General features: G+C 43.2%; 2 protein-coding genes across 9 annotated transcripts in view; one reads left to right on the top strand and one right to left on the bottom strand.

The window, feature by feature from the left end:
* Nucleotides 1-13,641, top strand: part of LOC115138107 (nuclear factor 1 B-type-like) — a 102,640-nt gene extending 88,999 nt beyond the window's left edge. For all 6 annotated transcript variants that reach the window (XM_065025498.1, XM_065025500.1, XM_065025496.1 and 3 more), the window contains one exon: nt 7,666-13,641. In XM_065025498.1, coding sequence (XP_064881570.1) covers nt 7,666-7,801 — 136 coding nt within the window. In that variant the 3' untranslated portion in view covers nt 7,802-13,641. The remainder of the gene's footprint in view (nt 1-7,665) is intronic.
* An 8,780-nt stretch (nt 13,642-22,421) lies between these two features.
* LOC115138102 (NXPE family member 3-like) overlaps nt 22,422-24,484 on the bottom strand; it is a 28,637-nt gene continuing 26,574 nt past the window's right edge. For all 3 annotated transcript variants that reach the window (XM_065025494.1, XM_029674586.2, XM_029674585.2), the window contains 4 exons: nt 24,263-24,328; nt 24,082-24,156; nt 23,800-23,982; nt 22,422-22,889 (listed from right to left, as the gene is read on the bottom strand). In XM_065025494.1, the coding sequence (XP_064881566.1) occupies nt 22,495-22,889; nt 23,800-23,982; nt 24,082-24,156; nt 24,263-24,328 (719 nt within the window). In that variant the 3' untranslated portion in view covers nt 22,422-22,494. The remainder of the gene's footprint in view (nt 22,890-23,799; nt 23,983-24,081; nt 24,157-24,262; nt 24,329-24,484) is intronic.

Genomic DNA, 24,484 nt, shown 5'->3' with positions numbered 1-24,484 from the left:
AGAGAGAGTTGGAGGCAAAGAGGGAGAGGCAAAGAGAGGGAGTTAGAGGCAAAGAGATGGAGAGACAAAGAGAGGGAGAGAGAGAGAGCGAGAGTTGGAGGCAAAGAGATGGAGAGAGAGAGTTGGAGGCAAGAGAGGAGAGGAGTCAAGGCAGAGAGAGAGGGAGTTAGAGGCAGAGAGAGTGAGTAGAGGCAGAGAGAGAGTGAGTTAGAGGCAGAGAGAGAGAGTGAGTTAGAGGCAGAGAGAGAGAGAGTGAGTTAGAGGCAGAGAGAGAGAGAGTGAGTCAGAGGCAGAGAGAGAGAGAGTGAGTCAGAGGCAGAGAGAGAGAGAGAGTGAGTCAGAGGCAGGCAGAGAGAGTGAGTCAGAGGCAGGCAGAGAGAGTGAGTCAGAGGCAGAGAGAGAGAGAGTGAGTCAGAGGCAGAGAGAGAGAGAGAGTGAGTCAGAGGCAGAGAGAGAGAGAGAGTGAGTCAGAGGCAGAGAGAGAGAGAGAGTGAGTCAGAGGCAGAGAGAGAGAGTGAGTCAGAGGCAGAGAGAGAGAGTGAGTCAGAGGCAGAGAGAGAGAGAGTGAGTCAGAGGCAGAGAGAGAGAGTGAGTCAGAGGCAAAGAGAAAGAGTGTGAGGCAGGAAGAGTTAGAGGCAAGAGTGAGAGAGGCAGAGGAGAGAGAGGAGTCAGAGGCAGAGAGAGAGAGAGTGAGTCAGAGGCAGAGAGAGAGTGAGTCAGAGGCAGAGAGAGAGTGTCAGAGTCAGAGGCAGAGAGAGAGAGAGAGTGAGTCAGAGGCAGAGAGAGAGAGTGAGTCAGAGGCAGAGAGAGTGAGTCAGAGGCAGAGAGTGAGTCAGAGGCAAGAGAGTCAGGGCAAAGAGAGTGTGTGAGAGGAAGAGTTAGAGGCAAAGAGCGGGAGAGAGGGAGTTAGAGACAAAGAGAGAGAGAGTTAGAAGCGAAGAGAGAGAGAGAGTTAGCGGCAAAGAGCGGGAGAGAGGGAGTTAGAGACAATTAGAGAGAGAGGTTAGCGAGAGGTTAGCGGCAAAGAGAGGAAGAGAGTGAGAGAGTTAGCGGCAAAGAGAGAGAGTGAGAGAGTTTGCGGCAAAGAGAGAGAGTGAGAGAGGCAAAGAGTGAGAGTTAGAGGCAAAGAGTGGGAGTTAAAGGCAAAGAGTGGGAGAGAGAGTTGGAGGCAAAGAGTGGGAGAGAGAGTTGGAGGCAAAGAGAGGGAGAGAGAGTTGGAGGCAAAGAGAGGGAGAGAGAGTTGGAGGCAAAGAGAGGGAGAGAGAGTTGGAGGCAAAGAGAGGGAGAGAGAGTTGGAGGCAAAGAGGGCGAGAGTTGGAGGCAAAGAGAGGGAGTTAGAGGCAAAGAGAGGGAGTTAGAGATAAAGAGATGGAGAGAGAGTTGGAGGCAAAGAGAGGGAGAGTTGGAGGCAAAGAGAGAGAGAGAGCGAGAGTTGAAGGCAAAGAGATGGAGAGAGAGTTGGAGGCAAAGAGAGGGAGTGAGTTAGAGGCAGAGAGGGAGAGTGAGTGAGTCAGAGGCAGAGAGAGAGAGAGAGTGAGTCAGAGGCAGAGAGAGAGAGAGTGAGTCAGAGGCAGAGAGAGAGAGAGTGAGTCAGAGGCAGAGAGAGAGAGTGAGTTAGAGGGAGAGTGAGTGAGTCAGAGGCAGAGAGAGAGAGAGAGTGAGTCAGAGGCAGAGAGAGAGAGAGTGAGTCAGAGGCAGAGAGAGAGAGAGTGAGTCAGAGGCAGAGAGTGAGTCAGAGGCAAAGAGAGGGTGTGTGAGAGGAAGAGGGGGTGAGTGAGAGGAAGAGTTAGAGGCAAAGAGCGGGAGAGAGGGAGTTAGAGACAAAGAGAGAGAGAGGTAGAAGCGAAGAGAGAGAGAGAGTGAGTTAGAGGCAGAGAGAGAGTGAGTTAGAGGCAGAGAGAGAGAGTGAGTTAGAGGCAGAGAGAGAGAGAGAGTGAGTCAGAGGCAGAGAGAGAGAGAGTGAGTCAGAGGCAGAGAGAGAAAGAGTGAGTCAGAGGCAGAGAGAGAGAGTGAGTCAGAGGCAGAGAGTGAGTCAGAGGCAAAGAGAGGGTGTGTGAGAGGAAGAGGGGGTGTGTGAGAGGAAGAGTTAGAGGCAAAGAGCGGGAGAGAGGGAGTTAGAGACAAAGAGAGAGAGAGTTAGAAGCGAAGAGAGAGAGAGAGTTAGCGGCAAAGAGCGGGAGAGAGAGAGTTAGAGACAAAGAGAGAGAGAGGTTAGCGGCAAAGAGAGGAAGAGAGTGAGAGAGTTAGCGGCAAAGAGAGAGAGTGAGAGAGTTTGCGGCAAAGAGAGAGAGTGAGAGAGGCAAAGAGAGAGAGTTAGAGGCAAAGAGTGGGAGTTAAAGGCAAAGAGTGGGAGTTAGAGGCAAAGAGTGGGAGAGAGAATTGGAGGCAAAGAGAGGGAGAGAGAGTTGGAGGCAAAGAGAGGGAGAGAGAGTTGGAGGCAAAGAGAGAGAGAGTGAGTCAGAGGCAGAGAGAGAGAGTGAGTCAGAGGCAGAGAGAGAGAGTGAGTCAGAGGCAGAGAGAGAGAGTGAGTCAGAGGCAGAGAGAGAGAGAGTCAGAGGCAGAGAGAGAGAGTGAGTCAGAGGCAGAGAGAGAGAGAGTGAGTCAGAGGCAGAGAGAGAGAGAGAGTGAGTCAGAGGCAGAGAGTGAGTCAGAGGCAAAGAGAGGGTGTGTGAGAGGAAGAGTTAGAGGCAAAGAGCGGGAGAGAGGGAGTTAGAGACAAAGAGAGAGAGAGTTAGAAGCGAAGAGAGAGAGAGAGTTAGCGGCAAAGAGCGGGAGAGAGGGAGTTAGAGACAATTAGAGAGAGAGGTTAGCGAGAGGTTAGCGGCAAAGAGAGGAAGAGAGTGAGAGAGTTAGCGGCAAAGAGAGAGAGTGAGAGAGTTTGCGGCAAAGAGAGAGAGTGAGAGAGTCAAAGAGTGAGAGTTAGAGGCAAAGAGTGGGAGTTAAAGGCAAAGAGTGGAAGTTAGAGGCAAAGAGAGGGAGAGAGAGTTGGAGGCAAAGAGAGGGAGAGAGAGTTGGAGGCAAAGAGAGGGAGAGAGAGTTGGAGGCAAAGAGAGGGAGAGAGAGTTGGAGGCAAAGAGAGGGAGAGAGAGTTGGAGGCAAAGAGAGGGAGAGAGAGTTGGAGGCAAAGAGAGGGAGTTAGAGGCAAAGAGAGGGAGTTAGAGGCAAAGAGAGGGAGTTAGAGATAAAGAGATGGAGAGAGAGTTGGAGGCAAAGAGAGGGAGAGTTGGAGGCAAAGAGAGAGAGAGAGCGAGAGTTGGAGGCAAAGAGATGGAGAGAGAGTTGGAGGCAAAGAGAGGGAGAGAGAGAGAGCGAGAGTTGGAGGCAAAGAGATGGAGAGAGAGTTGGAGGCAAAGAGAGGAAGTTAGAGGCAGAGAGAGAGAGTGAGTTAGAGGCAGAGAGTCAGAGGCAGAGAGATAGAGAGTGAGTCAGAGGCAGAGAGAGAGAGAGTGAGTCAGAGGCAGAGAGAGAAAGAGTGAGTCAGAGGCAGAGAGAGAGAGAGAGTGAGTCAGAGGCAGAGAGAGAGAGTGAGTCAGAGGCAGAGAGTGAGTCAGAGGCAAAGAGAGGGTGTGTGAGAGGAAGAGGGGGTGTGTGAGAGGAAGAGTTAGAGGCAAAGAGCGGGAGAGAGGGAGTTAGAGACAAAGAGAGAGAGAGTTAGAAGCGAAGAGAGAGAGAGAGTTAGCGGCAAAGAGCGGGAGAGAGGGAGTTAGAGACAAAGAGAGTGAGAGAGTTTGCGGCAAAGAGAGAGAGTGAGAGAGGCAAAGAGTGAGAGTTAGAGGCAAAGAGTGGGAGTTAAAGGCAAAGAGTGGGAGTTAGAGGCAAAGAGTGGGAGAGAGAATTGGAGGCAAAGAGAGGGAGAGAGAGTTGGAGGCAAAGAGAGGGAGAGAGAGTTGGAGGCAAAGAGAGGGAGAGAGAGTTGGAGGCAAAGAGAGGGAGAGAGAGTTGGAGGCAAAGAGAGGGAGAGAGAGTTGGAGGCAAAGAGAGGGAGAGTTGGAGGCAAAGAGAGAGAGAGAGCGAGAGTTGGAGGCAAAGAGATGGAGAGAGAGTTGGAGGCAAAGAGGGAGAGGCAAAGAGAGGGAGTTAGAGGCAAAGAGATGGAGAGACAAAGAGAGGGAGAGAGAGAGAGCGAGAGTTGGAGGCAAAGAGATGGAGAGAGAGTTGGAGGCAAAGAGAGGAAGTTAGAGGCAGAGAGAGAGAGGGAGTTAGAGGCAGAGAGAGAGAGTGAGTTAGAGGCAGAGAGAGAGTGAGTGAGTTAGAGGCAGAGAGAGAGAGAGTGAGTTAGAGGCAGAGAGAGAGAGTGAGTTAGAGGCAGAGAGAGAGAGTGAGTTAGAGGCAGAGAGAGAGTGAGTTAGAGGCAGAGAGAGAGAGAGAGTGAGTCAGAGGCAGAGAGAGAGTGAGTCAGAGGCAGAGAGAGAGAGAGTGAGTCAGAGGCAGAGAGTGAGTCAGAGGCAAAGAGAGGGTGTGTGAGAGGAAGAGGGGGTGTGTGAGAGGAAGAGTTAGAGGCAAAGAGCTAGAGGCCGAGAGAGCTAGAGGCAGCAAGAGTTGGCAGCAAGAGAGAGCGAGAGTTAGAGGCAGAGAGAGGGAGAGAGTTAGAAGCAACAAGAGTTAGAGGCAAAGAAAGAGAGAGCGCGAGAGAGAGCAAGAGTTAGAGGCAAAGAAAGAGAGAGTTAGAAGCGAAGAGAGAGAGAGGTTAGCGAGAGGTTAGCGGCAAAGAGAGGAAGAGAGTGAGAGAGTTAGCGGCAAAGAGAGAGAGTGAGAGAGTTTGCGGCAAAGAGAGAGAGTGAGAGAGGCAAAGAGTGAGAGTTAGAGGCAAAGAGTGAGAGTTAGAGGCAAAGAGTGAGAGTTAGAGGCAAAGAGTGGGAGTTAGAGGCAAAGAGTGGGAGAGAGAGTTGGAGGCAAAGAGGGGGAGAGAGAGTTGGAGGCAAAGAGGGGGAGAGAGAGTTGGAGGCAAAGAGGGCGAGAGTTGGAGGCAAAGAGAGTGAGAGATAGAGTTAGAGGCAAAGAGAGAGAGAGTTAGAAGCAAAGAGAGAGAGAGGTTAGCGAGAGGTTAGCGGCAAAGAGAGGAAGAGAGTGAGAGAGTTAGCGGCAAAGAGAGAGAGTGAGAGAGTTTGCGGCAAAGAGAGAGAGTGAGAGAGGCAAAGAGTGAGAGTTAGAGGCAAAGTGTGAGAGTTAGAGGCAAAGAGTGAGAGTTAGAGGCAAAGAGTGGGAGTTAGAGGCAAAGAGTGGGAGAGAGAGTTGGAGGCAAAGAGGGGGAGAGAGAGTTGGAGGCAAAGAGGGGGAGAGAGAGTTGGAGGCAAAGAGGGCGAGAGTTGGAGGCAAAGAGAGTGAGAGATAGAGTTAGAGGCAAAGAGAGGGAGTTAGAGATAAAGAGATGGAGAGAGAGTTGGAGGCAAAGAGAGGGAGAGTTAGAGGCAAAGAGAGAGAGAGAGCGAGAGTTGGAGGCAAAGAGATGGAGAGAGAGTTGGAGGCAAAGAGGGAGAGGCAAAGAGAGGGAGTTAGAGGCAAAGAGATGGAGAGACAAAGAGAGGGAGGGAGAGAGAGCGAGAGTTGGAGGCAAAGAGAGTGAGCGAGAGAGCGAGAGTTGGAGGCAAAGAGAGAGAGCGAGTGTTGGAGGCAAAGAGAGAGAGCGAGAGTTGGAGGCAAAGAGAGAGAGCGAGAGTTGGAGGCAAAGAGAGAGAGCGAGAGTTGGAGGCAAAGAGAGAGAGCGAGAGTTGGAGGCAAAGAGAGAGCGAGAGTTGGAGGCAAAGAGAGAGAGCGAGAGTTGGAGGCAAAGAGAGAGAGCGAGAGTTGGAGGCAAAGAGAGAGAGCGAGAGTTGGAGGCAAAGAGAGAGAGCGAGAGTTGGAGGCAAAGAGAGAGAGCGAGAGTTGGAGGCAAAGAGAGCGAGCGAGAGAGCGAGAGTTGGAGACAAAGAGAGAGAGAGCGAGAGTTAGAGGCAAAGAGAGCGAGGGAGAGAGCAAGAGTTAGAAGCAAAGAGAGCGAGCGAGAGAAATTAAGAGTGAGAATGATGAAGGGAAGGGGTCCAAAGAGAAGGGAGTAAGGAGGAGGAGAAAAAAGCCCTGCCCAAATAGCCCGTCTGGTGTTTTAACCCTTTATACGACTGGATCTGGCTTCTAACATTTTCCACTTAAAAATGTAGTTGTCAAATGTTCTGTTTCTCTCGCACTCTTTCTTTCTTTCATTCTTAGTCTCTTTCTCTCTCCTTCCCTCCTCTCCTTCACTCTTTCCTTTCTTGTTTTATTTTCTGAGTCTGATCTCCTTAGAAACATGTGTTGAATATGTGGTTCCCATTGGTTTTAGTCGAGGCTGAACCACTCGGAGAAGTGTCTTGTATGAAATGCAGACCAGATCATTGGACACCATTCATGGACGGAGACAGACAGTCGTGTCAGATGGGGCAGTCTCGGGGGGGTCCCCACTCCTCTCCTCTTCCCCCCCGTTAGCTTGTCTTCCTATCCCACTGACGACAATAATCTACTTGTTTTCTTTATCGAGGAAGTCTTACATCTGCATGGAAACAGTGGAGGGACTTGGTTAACCTACATTACCTTTCAAACATATCCCTCATTCTTTGCACCCCAAAAACGCTATATCCTCCTCCTGTCTAGAGTCTGTGTACTAGGCTCTGTATATAGTGTTGGCCTATAATGTAGCAATTGTGCAAGACAGGTATTGCAGATGTAGTGGGAGCGGTGGGGGTAATTGATTAATTATTCAACATGTACGTATCATTGAGCCCCTTGAGAACAACACACTGTTTGTTTCGCAGGCAGACCGCGTTTTCGGTTTGCGCCTCCTGCGAACAATCGCTGTGTTGTGTTGCATTAGTGTGCGTTGAATAGGGATTGGGCGGATTTGTAAAGACCCCCACCCCCCCTTCTGTAGCACCATTGATCAACATGGAAAGGGTCTGTTGATATGGAATTAGGTGTGATCCTCGCTTGACATCCTTCTCAGAGGAATCGGTGGAAAACACCGGAAGCGCTTTGTCTGACTGTGTCCCCCTCAAACCATAGACTGATTAGACTAGACATAAGGCCTTTACATCATTCCTCCTGGGTAAAGCAAACGCACTGGGCACACACTGGTTGAATCAACGTCGTTTCCACGTCATTTCAAGGGAATCACTTTGAACCAACGTGGAATCGACGTTGAATCGATGTCTGTGCCCGGTGGGAAGTGATTGGGTGAGAGGGATGAGTCTATAGTGGACTTGGGACATGCCGTTGTCAAATGGTCTGCATGAACATTTTGTTGAAATAGTTTTAGGGGATATTCATTAAACATTGCCATAGAATCTGATTCGTAGAAATGTGATTGGCGGTACAGAATAATGACGGATGTTAACAGCACATTATGCCAATTACTCAGAATTGTGTTCTGCCTAACAAAATAATTGTGTCGTTGAATATGGTTTTTAACACTATGAATAAACACTTTTGTTCCCCCCTTCAGCTGACTATCCCTCTAAAGTGTAACGGTTCATTTAATAGTGATGTGTTACAAATGTAATGACTTGCTGCAGAGCACTTCATCATTGTGCGTGTAGAGCATCTGATTGGTGCTGTTGTCTTATCTCTACTCATGCTTTCAAAAGCTTCCGATGCTCAATGCAGGCGACTCAAAACCCGCTTCTGTTCTCTCCTTCTCTCTCTGTTGTGTTTCCACAGTCCTGGTACCTGGGCGAGCTTAGTTCCATTCCAAGTCACGAACGGGACTCCGATTCTGCCAACAAATGTCCACCAGAACTACAGCATAAACATCATTGGTGAGCCCCCCCTCCTCCACACAGAGGCAGAGAACTGAAGACCCGTCGGGGGGAGAAGTGTCGGCAACGGGGGAAATAATCAGCAAGCAGCACTTAAAACAATTGCGTTTGTCCTTTGTCCCCCCTCCTGCCCTCCACCCTTTCCTCCCCAAACCCCTCCTCCCATCGGGACATTGGCCAAGAAGAGTTGGTTTGGAGTGAATCTGATCCGGTCCGCTCTAGCTTAACCCTATGCCATGCCAGTCAGTCATTGTGTGAGAAGAGCCTTTCCATTCAAAATGCTGTGACGTATTCTGTACAAAAACATTTAGATGCCTTAATATTTAGCATGACAACTCTTAGTCTGACGGTGGTGGTCTTCTTCTTCATTCTGTTGTTGGGAGTTTTTAACCTTGGTTTACAAACAGGGGAAGTGATCTGAAACACACAAAGGCTGGCTGGTAGTAGATTACCCGACTGTAAGTTATTCAACTCTGACCTTTACCCCTTCTGCAGAAGAGGCTCCCATGTCAAACTATTGACTATGTAACCATAGGAACAAATTGTGAATTCAGTGTTTTTTCTTCTTCTTTGTTTTCAATTTACTGTGATACAATTTTTATTTTGTCTGAAACTCGTTATCCTGTTGATTCTGTACTGCTATCCACTTAAAAGTTAGTTATACTCCTTAGAGTTGTGAACTCTTACTATGGTAAAAAAGAAGAGAAAGACACTATATTTTTAGGTTAGAGATTTGACCCGTTTTTTAAGAATTCGTATCTCCTTTAGAAAAGGATTTTAAAAAAAGACAAAAAATTATCTAAAAATCTCGAAAGAGGCAAGTGCAATTGAATTTTTGAAGGGAAGCTATGTCTGTCAGCCCTAAGACTCTAAAGGAAGGGAGGGTAAATATGAAACTTTGTTGTTTTAAATACATAAACGTAAAAAGGTTTAAAAAAAACAAACATTTGATTTGATTTCAGTCGCATTTCTGTGTATCTAAATATGGAAAGTAAAGAATACTAAGCCTGAAATGCAGTGATGTGTTTGAAGGTGCGCATTAAGCTACCTGTGCAGAACTGAATATGAACAAGACAGCACTTCTATTAAGCCCTACTCAGTCTCATGGGGAGCTTTTTATTTATTGTGAGAGAAAAAAAAGACATTTAAAAATCGTTTTTTATTGAAACACACGTAGTGTATAAAATGGCATCTGAAATCAAGAACATATGCATTTGGCCATCAGCTTATGAAGCTTGTGTTTATAATATGACTTGACGAGGGAAAAAAAGAAGAAGAATGCAGGCTGTTAAAGTCATTCATAAAAATGTATGTGTATGTCACAAAAAAATCTACACTTTTGTGCAACCCTGAACCTTCAAGGTTGCAGAGGGTTGCACATTTTGCTTCTTGAACACTCACATCCCAGATACAGTGGTGTCAGTCCCTGAAATCTAGAATTGTGCACGGCAGGTCTATTGCCTTGGCCTCTCTCCAAGTCCAGATATATTTCTATGACAAATCTCTCCAATACTCTTAATTTGCACGATGACATACTAGTCCACATTACGTGCCTTGCCTTTTGAACATAGAGACATCACTACACTTGTTTTATTGCTGCATTTATTACCATTATAGAAAAGAAATTAACATTTTTATGATAAGATAATTGTTTTGTACTCTGAATGACAATTGTGACATTGTTGATTTGTAACTTTTTTCATTTACTACTTTATCTCACAGTTACGTTGCATATCAAGGCTGTGTATCGTCGCCGTTTTAAAGTTTATAATCAACCATCATTATTTTTCAGTATTTTCGGTGGTTTTTTAATAACCTTTCATTTTTGTTATTGTTTTTGTCATTTCGTTTTTTTGTTTTTCATCTTCCAGTTACTATCGGGGAGGGAGGAATTCAGATGTATGAAAATTATGCAATACCAACTTTTGCCTATGTAGGTAGTGCTTATAGATACGTCAACTATTAGAGGCTAGTTTGGAGACTATTGTAATGCATCTATTTTGTTGATATAGTTGTTGTTGTTGTTGCTGTTGTTGTTGTTTTCCTTTTTTAATTGACCAAAGTGGGGACTGCTTTCGATGCAGTGTATGACAAGGTCTTTTTTAGTGTACTGAGAGATGGAGAGACGTGTTTCAGTGTGTTTTGAATTTTTGGTGGGGGAGGGAGGGAGGGGGTATTTTCTCAAACCTTACAGTTTGTCTGTAAAGAATGCACCCGGTTGGTCTCATATGGCTGCAAAGTCACTGATCTGTCTACTGTGACAAAATGTACTCTTTTTCTTTCAACTTCCCATCTGGGGTGCTAGCATGTGAGATTGACTAAGCTCGTTCTCACAGGAGAGACGGCTTGACTTGAGTGTGACAATCATTTCACACAAAAAAATCACAATATTCACATTAACCTTAATCAGGCCCGCAATTTCAAACTGAAATCATACCGCGTACTTGTGAAAAGCCAACACTTTGCTCATACCGCTTGTACGCAGGAAGCTATATTAGCATTAACCCTTAACAATCATCTGTGCCATTCTATCAGTCGCTGTGTGCAATTCCCAAGTAGATGCCTTAAACTATATATAAAGTTACCTGTTACACATGTGCTACAATCAACAAACCGACAAACGCTTGTGAGACCGGTCAAATCAGAATACAGGAAGTGGTCAAATTTATGCACTAGATCTGTATAAATCCCAGGGATAACTCTACCCATTTGGGGGGAGTTATTTTATCGCTATAGGGAGCCTTGTATTTTATCATGTAATAAGCTATGGACTACAGAGGAAGGATATCTACTATTTTCCTTGTACTCTGTAGGGCCAGAAGAAGAAGAAGAACAAAAATGGAGCCCTTGCATAGCACATAGGCATTGGTTAATCGTCTTCCCCAAGTGTGTTGTGTCAAATATATAACTTGTTCATAATAAATAATATAATAAATAATAATAAAAGATAAAAAGTCATACATATAAGAAACAAAATCAAAATCTCAGACGTTACGGGGCATTAAGAATTCCAATGATTACTCTCCCACTTTGTATTATGATAAACGACTTTTAGAACTCAAATAGACACTATCCACATTGATGTTTTGTTTCCTGTTTTGTTACCTGCCAGAAAGTATATAAAACGTATTAAACTCAAGTCAAGCTTATTCTCTCCTCCTTCACCCAAGACACTTATTCTGATTTTGTGAAGAAAGAAAAAAACCATGACAAAAACAAAAGCCACCCCCCCGTTCTATGTGCACTGTTCTGCCTTTTTTTGAGTGAAAACGTAAGTGCTTTGCAGCCCCTGGCCACTGGAGACCCCACTGAAGGACATTTTCCCTGAGTCAAGTGTGATAGAAACGTGTCAGATGCGGTGTTGAAAATTTGGGTAGAAGACTGTGTGTATATAAAGGTGAATACTGTGGTGGCGTCGATAGCAGTAGTCCTTTGGGGTCCGTTTGTGGGTAATGTGTGTTTTGAGAATGTGTGAGTATGTGTATGTGTGTGCTTGTAAGAGAGAATGTATGAGGGATAGAGAGGGTGAAACTACACAATGAGCGAAGATGAGGGTATTTCTATTGAGAAGCCTGCCTTATAGGCAGGAGTTTGTACACTGTAGTCTTTTTCAAGATTTTTTCTTTGACGCCCTTGTTTGTAAATGTTTTCAAACATCTTGGGGAATATGAGTCAATTCCATTTTATGAAAAAAAGAAAAAAACAATAAATTGGTTGTGGAGGCAGGACTTGAGTTACAACTCTCCAGCTTTCCCCAAATAATCGAAAATAAAAGTATTTTATCAATTTTCCATATTCCTGTATTTAGGGGAAGTATCCTATACAGAACCCTAAAATGTAAAAAAAAATATGTTTTTTAAAATTGTGTTTAGTGCTTATAAACTTTCCATTTTGGAAACATTTCAGTAATATTTTAAATTCTTGTTTTTGTTAGTGTGGCCATAGTACAGAGTGTGATGTGATTATGTGGTTTTGAATCCATGTCGGAGAGCGAGAGAAATAGAGGTTTGATTGGGGTTCTATGTTTAACGGTAGGGGATATCTATTCATGTCACTTTACAATAAAGTCACCTGATTTGAGCCTACCACCAGTGAATACCAGGGTAACGTCTTAAGTGACATCATAGGTTGTTCTACTGTGCTAAAGTGTGTTGTGTCAATCGTACGTAAGTCCTCCTTTAGAAATGTGCCGTATAGCGTTTCGCTCAGAAAAATCGTAATTACAGGATGATGCAACAATCCGTGAGAAGTTTGGCACTAGCATTTGACAATGTTTTGATATGTCTATTAGGGTTTTGGAACAGGCATGTGTATGGAACATCAAGCAAGTAATTCCGCTGTGAGGATTGGTTGATGTAAGTCCTTTGTGGCCCCCAGGCATCACACATTTTTGCACTTTCCATAATTTAACCTACATTTGATTCAAGCCCTTCAAGTACTCGTATAGAAATTGCCCTTAGATTCTCCAGACCTTTTATATCAGTGTTTCACTCATGGTATATCTTTCATAGATGTACAGGTATTGGCAGTTTTTTTTGTTGCACACATTTTTTAAGGTAATATTTATTTTCAAAGGGCTACTTTAATTTGATCATCTCTGGACAGTATGTACACAGGTGAAACCATTTTCACAGAATGACATGTAGGCCTACAGATAAGAAAGGCTTGGTAGAGATGAGTAATATTCAGTTATGATTGTTGAAAGCTATCCATGGTCAACCGTTCAGTTAGTACCTTATGCAAGGAGGACCAGTGGCAATCATGCAATATCTGTGTAGTTCTAGTTACTGAATGTTTAGTGCTCTAGGGTCTAAGAGGACAGATGGATGGCCGAAAACGCTTTCAGGAGGTGTGTTTTTACGCAAGCAATAGACGTGTTCCATGTATTGATTATTAACATCAGGTTGTTGTTGTAAGCAGGAAACATAAAAACCAGCATTTTATGTATTATTAATCACCAAACAAAATATATTATTAATTCAGTGCCTGTTCAAGCTCACCGTGTCAGTGGAGTGTCCATTGTTAATAAATCTGAAATCTGAAAAAGTTCAACAATTTAAAATGAAGAGGTATGTTTGGGGCGCCTTGGCGTGTTCTCCCAAATCTTTTGTTGTTTTGGTTTGAGATGTGGCTTCACAAGAGCGTTTTTTTTTTGTGCTTCATTCATTTGAAGGTCTTGGTCAACTGGGTGCACACGTCTCATGCTTGCTCTTTGAGGGGGGGAAAACTATGTGTACATGTCATTTGGACAGTGTATTTATTTGGATTGTCAATTGCTACATTATGTAAACTAATGTCATTTAGAAACGAATGCTTGCAAACTTCTCCGCAGGGTTGACTTCTTATGGGTCTTGTGGCACTTTTACTCCCTCTGCGCACACATTATTACGATGGCGAATCACTTCAAGGTGAATTAAAAAAGACAACAACAACAACAACACCAACGAAATAATGTAACAGTCTCCAGTAGTGAATTGTAGTAACACTGCAGGTGTGTGCAAAAGGTCTATGTATGTATTGAATGTATGTTTTAGAGAACTTTTGAAATCTTTTTGTTTATATCTTGTTATTTTACAGTTTAGGAACCACAGGTATCCGTTGTGAACTGTATAGCGAAGGCCTTGATATCCCTTTTTTATTGATTTTAGAACATTAAAGCAGTAGGCAATGCCTTTGAGATGGTTACATTTGGTGCAGGGGCTAAAATTGCCACAAGATTAAAATCAATGTAAATAAGGCTCAACATTTTTTGTGATTGTTACTGTAATATCCAGCCTATACTGCTAGCAGCTGTTTTTACTGCAGTCAATTACTGGAAGCGGATATATTTCCTATGCAAAACTGTTTAAACAATAAAATGAGCTATGCTACAAAAATGTCTGTGGTATCATGTCTTCTCTGTGTCAGTTAAACATCTCAGGACTACATACTTCCATACAACTGTACCTTTTCATTTTGGAATAGTTACTTTGTTTTAAGTCAACTATTGGAGACACTCACTTGGCTAAATGACAAAACTCAAAATGTATGAACTGTTCTGTGGTTGAGACGTCAATCACAATGAACGAGATAACATGCCTAGAGCATCAACGGACTTCATCACTGCATTCAAAAGGGTTGCAGGCATTTTTATTTTATCAAACCGATTGAGAGCAAGGAAAGGGGGAAGATTGGTATGGAGAAGTTATGTGGTTATATTTCAAGCTAATTGGTTTCTTTGTGGGTGTCTACACATTGGGCCTTTTAACTTGGAATATTCTGATATATGTTGAGTTGGGAGCTGACTGCAGACAGAGGAGCAAGGGATGTATTTCCCCATGTGGGTCACTATGACACGACCAGTCGTTACTCAAAAAAAGTAATATTACTTGTTACTTCTTTCAACAATAACAAATTACTTGACTTATTACTCCCTGGGGAAAGTAATTAGTTACACTAATCGTTATATAACTTTTACGTTACACCCAAAATGCTGCGTGTCCTCACTCAGAACAATGTCAATGTTATGTAGGCCTATACACCAACACAAGTAACCTAATAATGACAGACACAAAATCTACTATACACCCAGCTACAAGCTTGTTCAGCTTTCCCTGGGTTACAGCCTTGGTTGTTTGGATGAGGCAGGCCTACAGTTATCTTCAGCAGCAGTGATCAAGGGGTCTATCGATACGAGTTTTGTCTTGGCGTGTTACTTTTGCAGGTGCTTCAAGAGATTGGAAGTTGTGTTTCTAGCAGTGGGGAGGTGTTTCTCACCTGGGCACAGTAGACGTTTAACAGTTATATTTCAATTTGTCTTTCTTAACCAATCAAAGTAATGGGAGTACTTCCAAGCGGAGAAAACGTTTCAGACACAATTTTTCATCTCCCTTGGCGAGAGGACGTCAGACTTAGGACGAAAACAATTAGAATCTGGGGCGGGGGGATTTTCAATATTGCACCAACAGGGAATAATAATCATCACAAATATGTATTTGGATCAATAACTGTAATAGGAAGGGAATGATAACAAAAGTAACAAAGTAACTACAGTACGACCTATATTTGATCAGTAACTGTAATATTATTTCTCAAACTGAAACAGTACTCTGTTATATTATTTGTTACAGCAAAAAGTAATATATTTACTGTAACGCATTACCCCCAACACTGGTCATGACTATGAAACATTGAACTCCTAAGCCCTTCACACAGACCTAATAGAATTCTGGACATTGCATAAGGCACAAAGCAGGCAAATACTCCTATTAAAGCCAACCAAAACCCCATTGCTATGCTCTACAATATCATCTGCCATCAAAACCCCCATCGCTGTGCCCACAAGATAAGCCACTGCAAAAACAAAAATGGCTGCCGCCGCATTTGCTCTAGGACAGGACGCTGTGGAGACACACATGCCATGGTTCTGATCAAGGTGAAACTAGCACCTGGCCTTGAGCACCGAGCTGAGTTCATTTGGTCTATAAAAGAAGAACAACAATGTGCCGGACTGATAGAAAATTACGCCGATGTATAATAGTAATCATTATGCCATTTATCAAAATTGGCCAGTTAAAGTCAACATCTGGCTTCAATAGAGGAGCTACAGTCTGTAGGGTTTTGGCGGTTCTCGTATCGTACATATTTTCCATTCTTTTTTTATCAAAGCCTGCTGTCAGTGATTTGAAGAAACTAAATAGATGGCGATTCGCTCTTATTAGGTTTCTCGGGCCTCAAGTAAAGGGGATTTCATGATTGCCTTTGTTTTTGGCCTTTTTTCTTCCGGGGTGGACCTTTTGTGGAGGCTCGTGAAACATGAAGCTCTTCCCTGAGCGCTCTCAGTAAACTACTGCAGTGTAAAGAGAGAGAGAGGGAAGGAGGGGAGGACGGAGTTACTTCAGCAAGACAGGAACAACCAGTTCTCTAACACAAACATGTGAGTACCTACAGGAACTAAACCCTGGGTGCAATCAAACAGAGAAATGTCAAATAATATGTTTACAGTTCATTTTGAAAGTTCATACTTTTATCGTGATCTTCTTGAAAATGAGACGCTACACATCAGGAGATTATTCTGCCTATATATTAAAACAGAAAGGTACAGTTGATAGTGAAAGTGTACACACTGTTTCTACTGATCTACACAACCTCAAATATGTATTTTTTTTCATTACAACTGTGAATAATTTTGAATAAGATTCTACCAAACTTGCACAACTCTTAGGGGAACATATGTCCATTGCTTTTGACAAAATTGCTCAAACTCAGTAAATCCGTTTAGGAATCATTGCTGGACAGCAATATTCAAACCTTGTCTCTGATTTTCAAGTCAGGACTAAGACTGGATCATTCAGGAACACCTCAACGTTTTCCAATGGATATGTTTTCAGAAGACCACGGCAGGTTTTCCTTTAACTTTTTACCAGGGCTTTTCTCCTTTTATATTTATTTTGATCCTGACAAACACCCAGTCCCTGCTGTTGACAAGCATACCCATAACATGCTGCTGCCACCACAATACTTGAAAATACAGAGGATCAACAACATTGCATTCACTCCACATTACTGGCCTGTGTGACAAAGTGAAAAGAAGGAAGCCAGTGTCAAACAATCCACTCCAAATCATCCATTCTGTTTACAACAAGGCCGTTAAGTAATACTGCAAGTCAACACAGCAAATTAATAAAACATTTGGCCTAAATGAAAAACTACAGGTTTTGGTCAAATCCAATACAACACAGAGTGAAACCCTCTCTATTGTCAAGTATTGAGGTGGCAGCATCATGTTATGGGTATGCTTGTCAACAGCAGGGATGGGGAGTTTGTCAGGATCAAAAGAAATTTGAAAAGAGCAAAGCCCAAGTAAAAAGTTGGGATAGAGTTGTATTTTTCAGCAGAGCGATTACACAAATTGTAAAGACAAAGACACACCAGAATGGCTTTCCAAGAGATATAGAGTGTCCATTCTCAGTCCTGACTTAAATCTGCTTAAAAATCAGAGACACGGTTTGAAAATTGCTGTCCATCAATGATTCCCAACCGAAGTTTGCGCTTGAGCAATTTTGACTAAAATAATGGATACAGTGGGGCAAAAAAGTATTTAGTCAGCCACCAATTGTGCAAGTTCTCCCACTTAAAAAGATGAGGCCTGTAATTTTCATCATATGTACACTTCAACTATGACAGAAAAAATGAGAAAAAACATCCAGAAAATCACATTGTAGGATTTTTAATGAATTTATTTGCAAATTATGGTGGAAAATAAGTATTTGGTCAATAACAAAAGTTTATCTCAATACTTTGTTATATTCCCTTTGTCGGCAATGACAGAGGTCAAACGCTTTCTGTAAGTCTAAGGTTTTCACACACTGTTTCTGGTATTTTGGCCCATTCCTCCATGCAGATCTCCTCTAGAGCAGTGATGTTTTGGGGCTGTTGCTGGGCAACACAGACTTTCAACTCCCTCCAAAGAGTTTCTATGGGGTTGAGATCTGGAGAGTGGCTAGGCCACTCCGGGACCTTGAAATGCTTCTTACGAAGCCACTCCTTCGTTGCCCGGGCGGTGTGTTTGGGATCATTGTCATGCTGAAAGACCCAGCCACGTTTCATCTTCAATGCCCTTGCTGATGTAAGGAGGTTTTCACTCAAAATCTCACGATACATGGCCCCATTAATTCTTTCCTTTACACGCATTAGTCGTCCTGATCCCTTTGCAGAAAAACAGCCCTAAAGCATGATGTTTCCACCCCCATGCTTCACAGTAGGTATGGTGTTCTTTGGATGCAACTCAGCATTCTTTGTCCTCCAAACACGACGAGTTGAGTTTTTACCAAAAAGTTATATTTTGGTTTCATCTGACCATATGACATTCTCCCAATCTTCTTCTGGATCATCCAAATGTTCTCTAGCAAACTTCAGACGGGCCTGGACATGTACTGGCTTAAGCTGGAGGACACGTCTGGCACTGCAGGATTTGAGTCCCTGGCGGCGTAATGTGTTACTGATGGTAGGCTTTGTTACTTTGGTCCCAGCTCTCTGCAGGTCATTCACTAGGTCCCCCTGTGTGGTTCTGGTATTTTTGCTCACCGTTCTTGTGATCATTTTGACCCCACGGGGTGAGATCTCGCGTGGAGCCCCAGATCGAGGGAGATTATCAGTGGTCTTGTATGTCTTCCATTTCCTAATAATTGCTCCCACAGTTGATTTATTCAAACCAAGCTGCTTACCTATTGCAGATTCAGTCTTCCCAGCCTGGTGCAGGTCTACAATTTTGTTTCTGGTGTCCTTTGACAGCTCTTTGGTCTTGGCCACAGTGGAGTTTGGAGTGTGACTGTTTGAGGTTGTGGACAGGTGTCTTTTATACTGCTAACAAGTTCAAACAGGTGCCATTAATACAGGTAATGAGTGGAGGACAGAGGAGCCTCTTAAAGCAGAAGTTACAGGTCTGTGAGAGCCAGAAATCTTGCTTGTTTGTAGGTGACCAAATACTTATTTTCCACCATAATTTGCAAATAAATTCAATAAAAATGTGATTTTCTGGATTTTTTTCTCTCTCATTTTGTCTGTCATAGTTTAAGTCCTATGGTGAAAATTACAGGCCTCTCTCATCTTTTTAAGTGGGAGAACTTGCACAATTGGTGGCTGACTAAATCATTTTTTGCCCCACTGTATATGCTTCCCTAAGTTATAAAATGTAGGTAGAATCTTATTAAAAAGTATTCACAGCTGTAATGGCTGCCAAAGGTGCTCTCTCTCACCAAGTATTAACTCTGGGGTGTGAAGACAAACACAATCAAGACATCTTGTTTTTTACATCTTCTTATTCATTTGGAAAATGCTTAATAATTGTATTTAATATGAAAATGTTGAGGGGTTGTGTAGATCTGTAGGAAACAAATAATATAGCTAAAATTTTACAGCAGCAAAATGTAGACGGAGCGAGGGGTGTGTATAGTTAATTAACTAGGCACTGTAAGTCTTTTTTTATATCAATAAAACCAATCATAGCTTAATTATTTGGGAAAAAAACACTGACAATTCCCATACAAATTGTCTTTTTTTTCATAATCAAATGTTTTTCCTTGTGGTATGACATCCACAATCAACACACTGAGGCCAATTAGTGTGGGACATATAGGTTTGGATGTTCTTCAGACCGTGGGATTTACACACATATTGAGGTGTGGAATAGAAACAGGTGTTCGGTTGTGCGTGTTTTTGTGTGCGCTTGTGTGTGTTAGGAGGGGGTTAAATGGGGGGGGGGGGTTGTATTGAAAAGTCCTCCTCTCCTAGACTCTTCAACGTGGTGGATTAGCTCCACCAGTTTCCCATGGATCCTCTTGCGCAGCCCCCCTGCCTATTTGCATAAGGCACAGACAAGAGAGATATGACAAACAAACCTGGCACAGAGTACCGGCTGGCTTTTTCATTAACTCCCTCCTCTCTGAAGAACCGTGCCCAACACCACACAAACACACGGTCTCTCTCAAACTGTCACACCATCGTGCATTCAGACAACAGGGGGCGCTTTAACTCAGGAGACGACAGAAGATACTGCCCGTCTGCTATAATGGGATCGGAGCATAGCTGTACAGCATGTGCCAAATGACAAAGTCCGACCACAGTAGAGACATGTAGGCCTATTCTTCATTCGATCATAGTGATTTGCTAGTGAAGGAATGTCAACAGCAGGATCCCCAGGAGAAGGTGAGACAGGTTGGTTTTCGTTGTTCTGCCATTTCCCCCAATTCCTTCTTTGTAGGAGACCTTGTCCTTATACCCCTGTACATTACATCCTCCTTCACGGTGGTAATGTTCACCTTAAAACATTTTTTACCATACAGTGTACATCACATAGCTGTGCTGCACTGCTGTCGGGCAGCCAAGTTCCTATCAAGGCCCAGATTTATGGCATGAGATGCATTCCTTGGCTGCGGTGGGGACCGTTTCGTTGAAATATGAGAGGAGATGCAGGGAACACAGTCGGAACACAAATGACAAGCTTCACTTCGACTTACCCCATGTCCTGTTACTGTAAGCTATGTACAGTATATTTTGCTGGGGCAGGTGAAAACTAAAATGTTATAGTGAGTGGAGTCAAACATGCAATATGTTACAATACAGTAGTTGAATGCGTTTGGGTGAAAAACTATAGCATTTTTCTATGTTATCGAACAAATCATCTTCAGAGGAGGAACTATTCCAGCTATGTGCCGTCTGTCCACCTCATCAGCACGGCTTGTCAGATGATAACCAAACAAAAAGAGTAACTGTAACCCAGCTGTCATGAAAACCTTTCAAGCGACCACAAACCCCTCTTTTGTTACTGCTGACATGCAGCTTTCACCCTCCTAAATTACATTGGGATTAAATATGTTAACCAAGACTCCTTCCCTCTCCCTCTCTACTCATGTCCAGTCAAATTGGATGCAGGTGTAGGCTGCAGGAGGAGAAAAGGAAAACCAAACTTGTTTGTATTATTCTGGGGCACAAATATGGCTGGCAGATATTTGATTTATTTCACCTTTATTTAACCAGGTAGGCAAGTTGAGAACAAGTTCTCATTTACAACAGCGCCCTGGCCAAGATAAAGCAAAGCAGTGCCACACAAACAATAACAGAGTTACACATGGAATAAACAAGCGTACAGTCAATAACACAATAGAAAAAAAAAGAAAGTCTATATACAGTGTGTGCAAATGGCGTGAGGAGGTAAGGCAATAAATAGGCCATAGGAGCGAGGTAATTACAATTTAGCAAATTAATACTGGAGTGATAGATGTGCAAGTAGAAATACTGTTGTGCAAAAGAGCAGAAAAGTAAATAAAAACAATATGGGGATGAGGTAGGTAGACTGGATGGGCTATTTACAGACGGGCTATGGAAATCAAATCAAATTAATTTATATAGCCCTTCTTACATCAGCTGATTTATCAAAGTGCTGTACAGAAACCCAGCCTAAAACCCCAAACAGCAAGCAATACAGGTGTAGGCTAGGAAAGACTCCCAAGAAAGGCCAAAACCTAGAAAGAAACCAGGCTGAGGGGTGGCCAGTCCTCTTCTGGCTGTGCCGGGTGAAGATTATAACAGAACATGGCCAAGATGTTCAAATGTCCATAAATGACCAGCATGGTCAAATAATAGTAAGCACAGTGAACAGGTCAGGGTTCCATAGCCGTAGGCAGAACAGTTGAAACTGGAGCAGCAGCACGGCCAGGTGGACTGGGGACAACAAGGAGTGTGTACAGCTGCAGCGATCAGTTAGCTGCTCAGATATCTGATGTTTAAAGTTAGTGAGGGAAATATAAAAGTCTCCAGCTTCAGCAGTTTTTGCAATTCGTTCCAGTCATTGGCAGCAGAGAACTGGAAGGAAAGGCGGTCAAAGGAGGTGTTGGCTTTGGGGATGACCAGTGAGCTGAGATAAGGCGGAGCTTTACCTAGCATAGATTTATAGATGACCTGGTGACAAGTATGTAGCGAGGGCCAGCCGACTAGAGCATACAGGAGGCAGTAGTGGATGGTAGATGGGGTTTTGGTGACAAAACGGATGGCACTGTGATAGACTGCATCCAGTTGGCTGAGTAGAGTGTTGGAGGCTATTTTGTAAATTACATCGTCGAAGTTCGGTAGGATAGTCAGTTTTACGAGGGTGTTTGGCGGCGAGTAAAGGAGGCTTTGTTGCGAAATAAGAAGCCGATTTGAGATGTTTAATATGAGTCTGGAAGGAGAGTTTACAGTCCAGCCAGACAACTAGGTATTTGTAGTTGTTCACATATTCTAAGTCAGAACCATCCAGAGTAGTGATGCTAGTCGGGTGGGCGCGGGCAGCGAACGGTTCAAAAGCATGCATTTAGTTTTACTAGCGTTTAGGAGCAGTTGGAGGCCACGGAAGGAGTGTTGTATGGCATTGAAGCTCATTTGGAGGTTTGTTAACAGTGTCCAAAGAAGGGCCAGATACAGAATGGTGTCGTCTGCATAGAGGTGGGTCAGGGTATCACCTGCAGCAAGAGCGACATCGTTGAAATATACAGAGAAAAGATTCGGCCTGAGAATTGAACCCTGTGGTACCCCCATAGAGACTGCCAGAGGTCCGGACAACAGGCCCTCCGATTTGACACACTGAACTCTGAGAAGTAGTTGGTGAACCAAGCGAAGCAGTCATTTGAGAAACCAAGGCTGTTGAGTCTGCCGATAAGAATACGGTGATTGACTGAGTCGAAAGCCTTGGCCAGGTCGATGAAGATGGCTGCACAGTACTGTCTTTTATCGATGGCGGTTATGATATTGTTTTGTACCTTGAGGGTGGCTGAGGTGCACCCGTGACCAGCTCGGAAGCTGGATTGCACAGCGGAGAAGGTACGGTGGGATTCGAAATGGTCAGTGATCTGTTGGTCAGATATCAAGCGCATAGATTGAAAGTGGTGGTGTAGTAGGTTGTCCCTTTTTGTGATAAAGTATGTCAAACTGCATGACCCATTCACTTTACACTATCAAACCATTTCTCTAACAGGCTATATTTTGAATCAAAAAGGTAGAGTACAAAGAATGAAAGCACAACTGTAAATAAACACTTTTTCCTCTAATCGTTTTGAAGCAGGCATAATCAACCAGACATGCCTTGAAAAGACAAAAGGAGTACTCCAAGATTAAATTATTTAAAAAGGTATACAGGTCCATTAATACTTTCTATCCACTTTTAATTGGTCAAGTTCTCTGAAGATGTTCTCATCCTCCAAAAATGTAACCCAAAGCTTTAACAATCAACTAAAGCACCTGTGGGCTGCCTTTCATAATAGCCTCCATATGAGTATGACTGTATAGTGGACTCTCCGAAACACAAATAAATAGGGTCATGACCTAACAACCACAACCCCAAGCTCTTTAAGATCATCTCAATTCTGACGCAGCCATAGAACTTGAGGCCAACCGTTAACAGAACAACCATAAGGATCCATATCAGAGAGGTAGAGAATGCAAACAGGTATAGAGTTTTGTTGCAGTACTCTGGGTTGGTGATGGACTGGTTGTTGCTCCCACTGCAGAAGGTATGGTTGTAGCTCTCGTTGGCAATGGTCTGGTTGGAGCTCCCGTCGCTGAGGGTCGGGTTGTAGCTTGTTGTTTGAAATACAGAGAAAACAACCCCACTACCTATAGTAGATAAAGTGGTAGGGAAATAAATGTATAAATATAACATATTTATAACGTTATAATTGACAGAGTCCAAGCCGGTGCCATACTACCACCATCAGTTGAAATTGGACTCACAGCTCTTGGATCATGGTGGATCCCTGAAACAAATTTCTTCCTTGTAAGGAGAGGAACCTATGTATCAAATTTGGAGACTAGGAGTCTAGTGGGGTGTTTACATGCTGTTGAAGTTATCGGAAGTTTGGATTTCCGAAAGGGAAATTTTACATGAATGACCCTCCAAGTTGTAATTACAAATGGGAAACGGAGAAAACTGACCTTTCACCTTTTCAACCATATTGATAATGTAGCTAGCTGTACCCGATTTACAATGTTAAGCAAGGTAGCCAACTTTATTATTAGCAATGTAAGCTAGCTTATCAAGCTAGCTAAAATATACTGAACAAAAATAAAGGCAACATGTCGGATGTGGACGTCCTGGACTGGTGTGGTTACATGTGGCCTGCGGTTGTGAGGCCGGTTGGACGTACAGCCAAATTCTTTAAAACAACGTTGGAGGCAGCTTATGATGGAGAACTGAACATTAAATTCTCTGGCAAACAGCTCTGGTGGAAATGACTTAAAGTCCTGTTGTGTGACAAAATATGCCACACCTGTCAGGTGGATGGATTACCTTGACAAAGTATAAAATGCTCACTAAAAGGGATGTTAACAACTTTGTGCACAACATTTGAGAGAAATAAGCTTTTTGTCCGTATGGAACATTTCTGGGATCTTTGATTTCAGCTCATGAAAGATGGGACCAACAATGTGTGTGCCATGATTGTTCCTTGAAGGAAGGGAGAAAGGATGCATTTTCAAAATAAGTTCAAACAGTGCCACATATGTCTGGATTGGGAATCTCGCTCACCAGCAAAGATGCAGAACATCAGAATGAGCAGACTGATCCATATGACCCATGAGCAGAACCCTTGACAGTCTTTGATGGCCATAAACATAGACAGTAACACCAGGACCACATAAAAACATCCCAACCCTATCAGGTAGATAGGGATGAAGAACATAACAGGGCAGTCATTGAAGCACTCAGCACCTAAAGATAGAGAGGTAAATGAATTTTAGAAGGGTAGCTTTTGCATAATGGTTATGCAATAATGTTTTTGCGAAATGGTATTTCTTCACTACTACTTACCTATGACAAAGTGGACCAAGGGGATAACTGAAACAAGGATTGTAACAACACAGCGGATGATGAGAGAGATCAACGCTGGGGGAATAAAGAACAAGATGTATCATAATTTTTTCCATGATGGAGATGCATTCACTATTTGTTTTTCATTGTCATTATTTGTACAAAGTGAACTTCTACTTACCTATAAAAATATGGGTGTAGGGGATAATTGAACCGATACTGGTAATGATAATGACACTGATCAATTCTGGGGGAATACATGACAAGACTAATTAGCATGATATATAACAATACAAGATAGGTTCAAAAGAAATCCCAAGTTCAAGAAACATTGGGAAATGTGATAATGCCTTCGAACCCAGTGTTGATATATTGGTGAACTCCAAAAAGTTTAAAAAATAAA

This window comes from Oncorhynchus nerka, linkage group LG12 (assembly GCF_034236695.1).
Source record: "Oncorhynchus nerka isolate Pitt River linkage group LG12, Oner_Uvic_2.0, whole genome shotgun sequence".
NCBI lineage: Eukaryota > Metazoa > Chordata > Actinopteri > Salmoniformes > Salmonidae > Oncorhynchus > Oncorhynchus nerka.
This window is presented reverse-complemented; position numbering and strand designations above follow the sequence as displayed.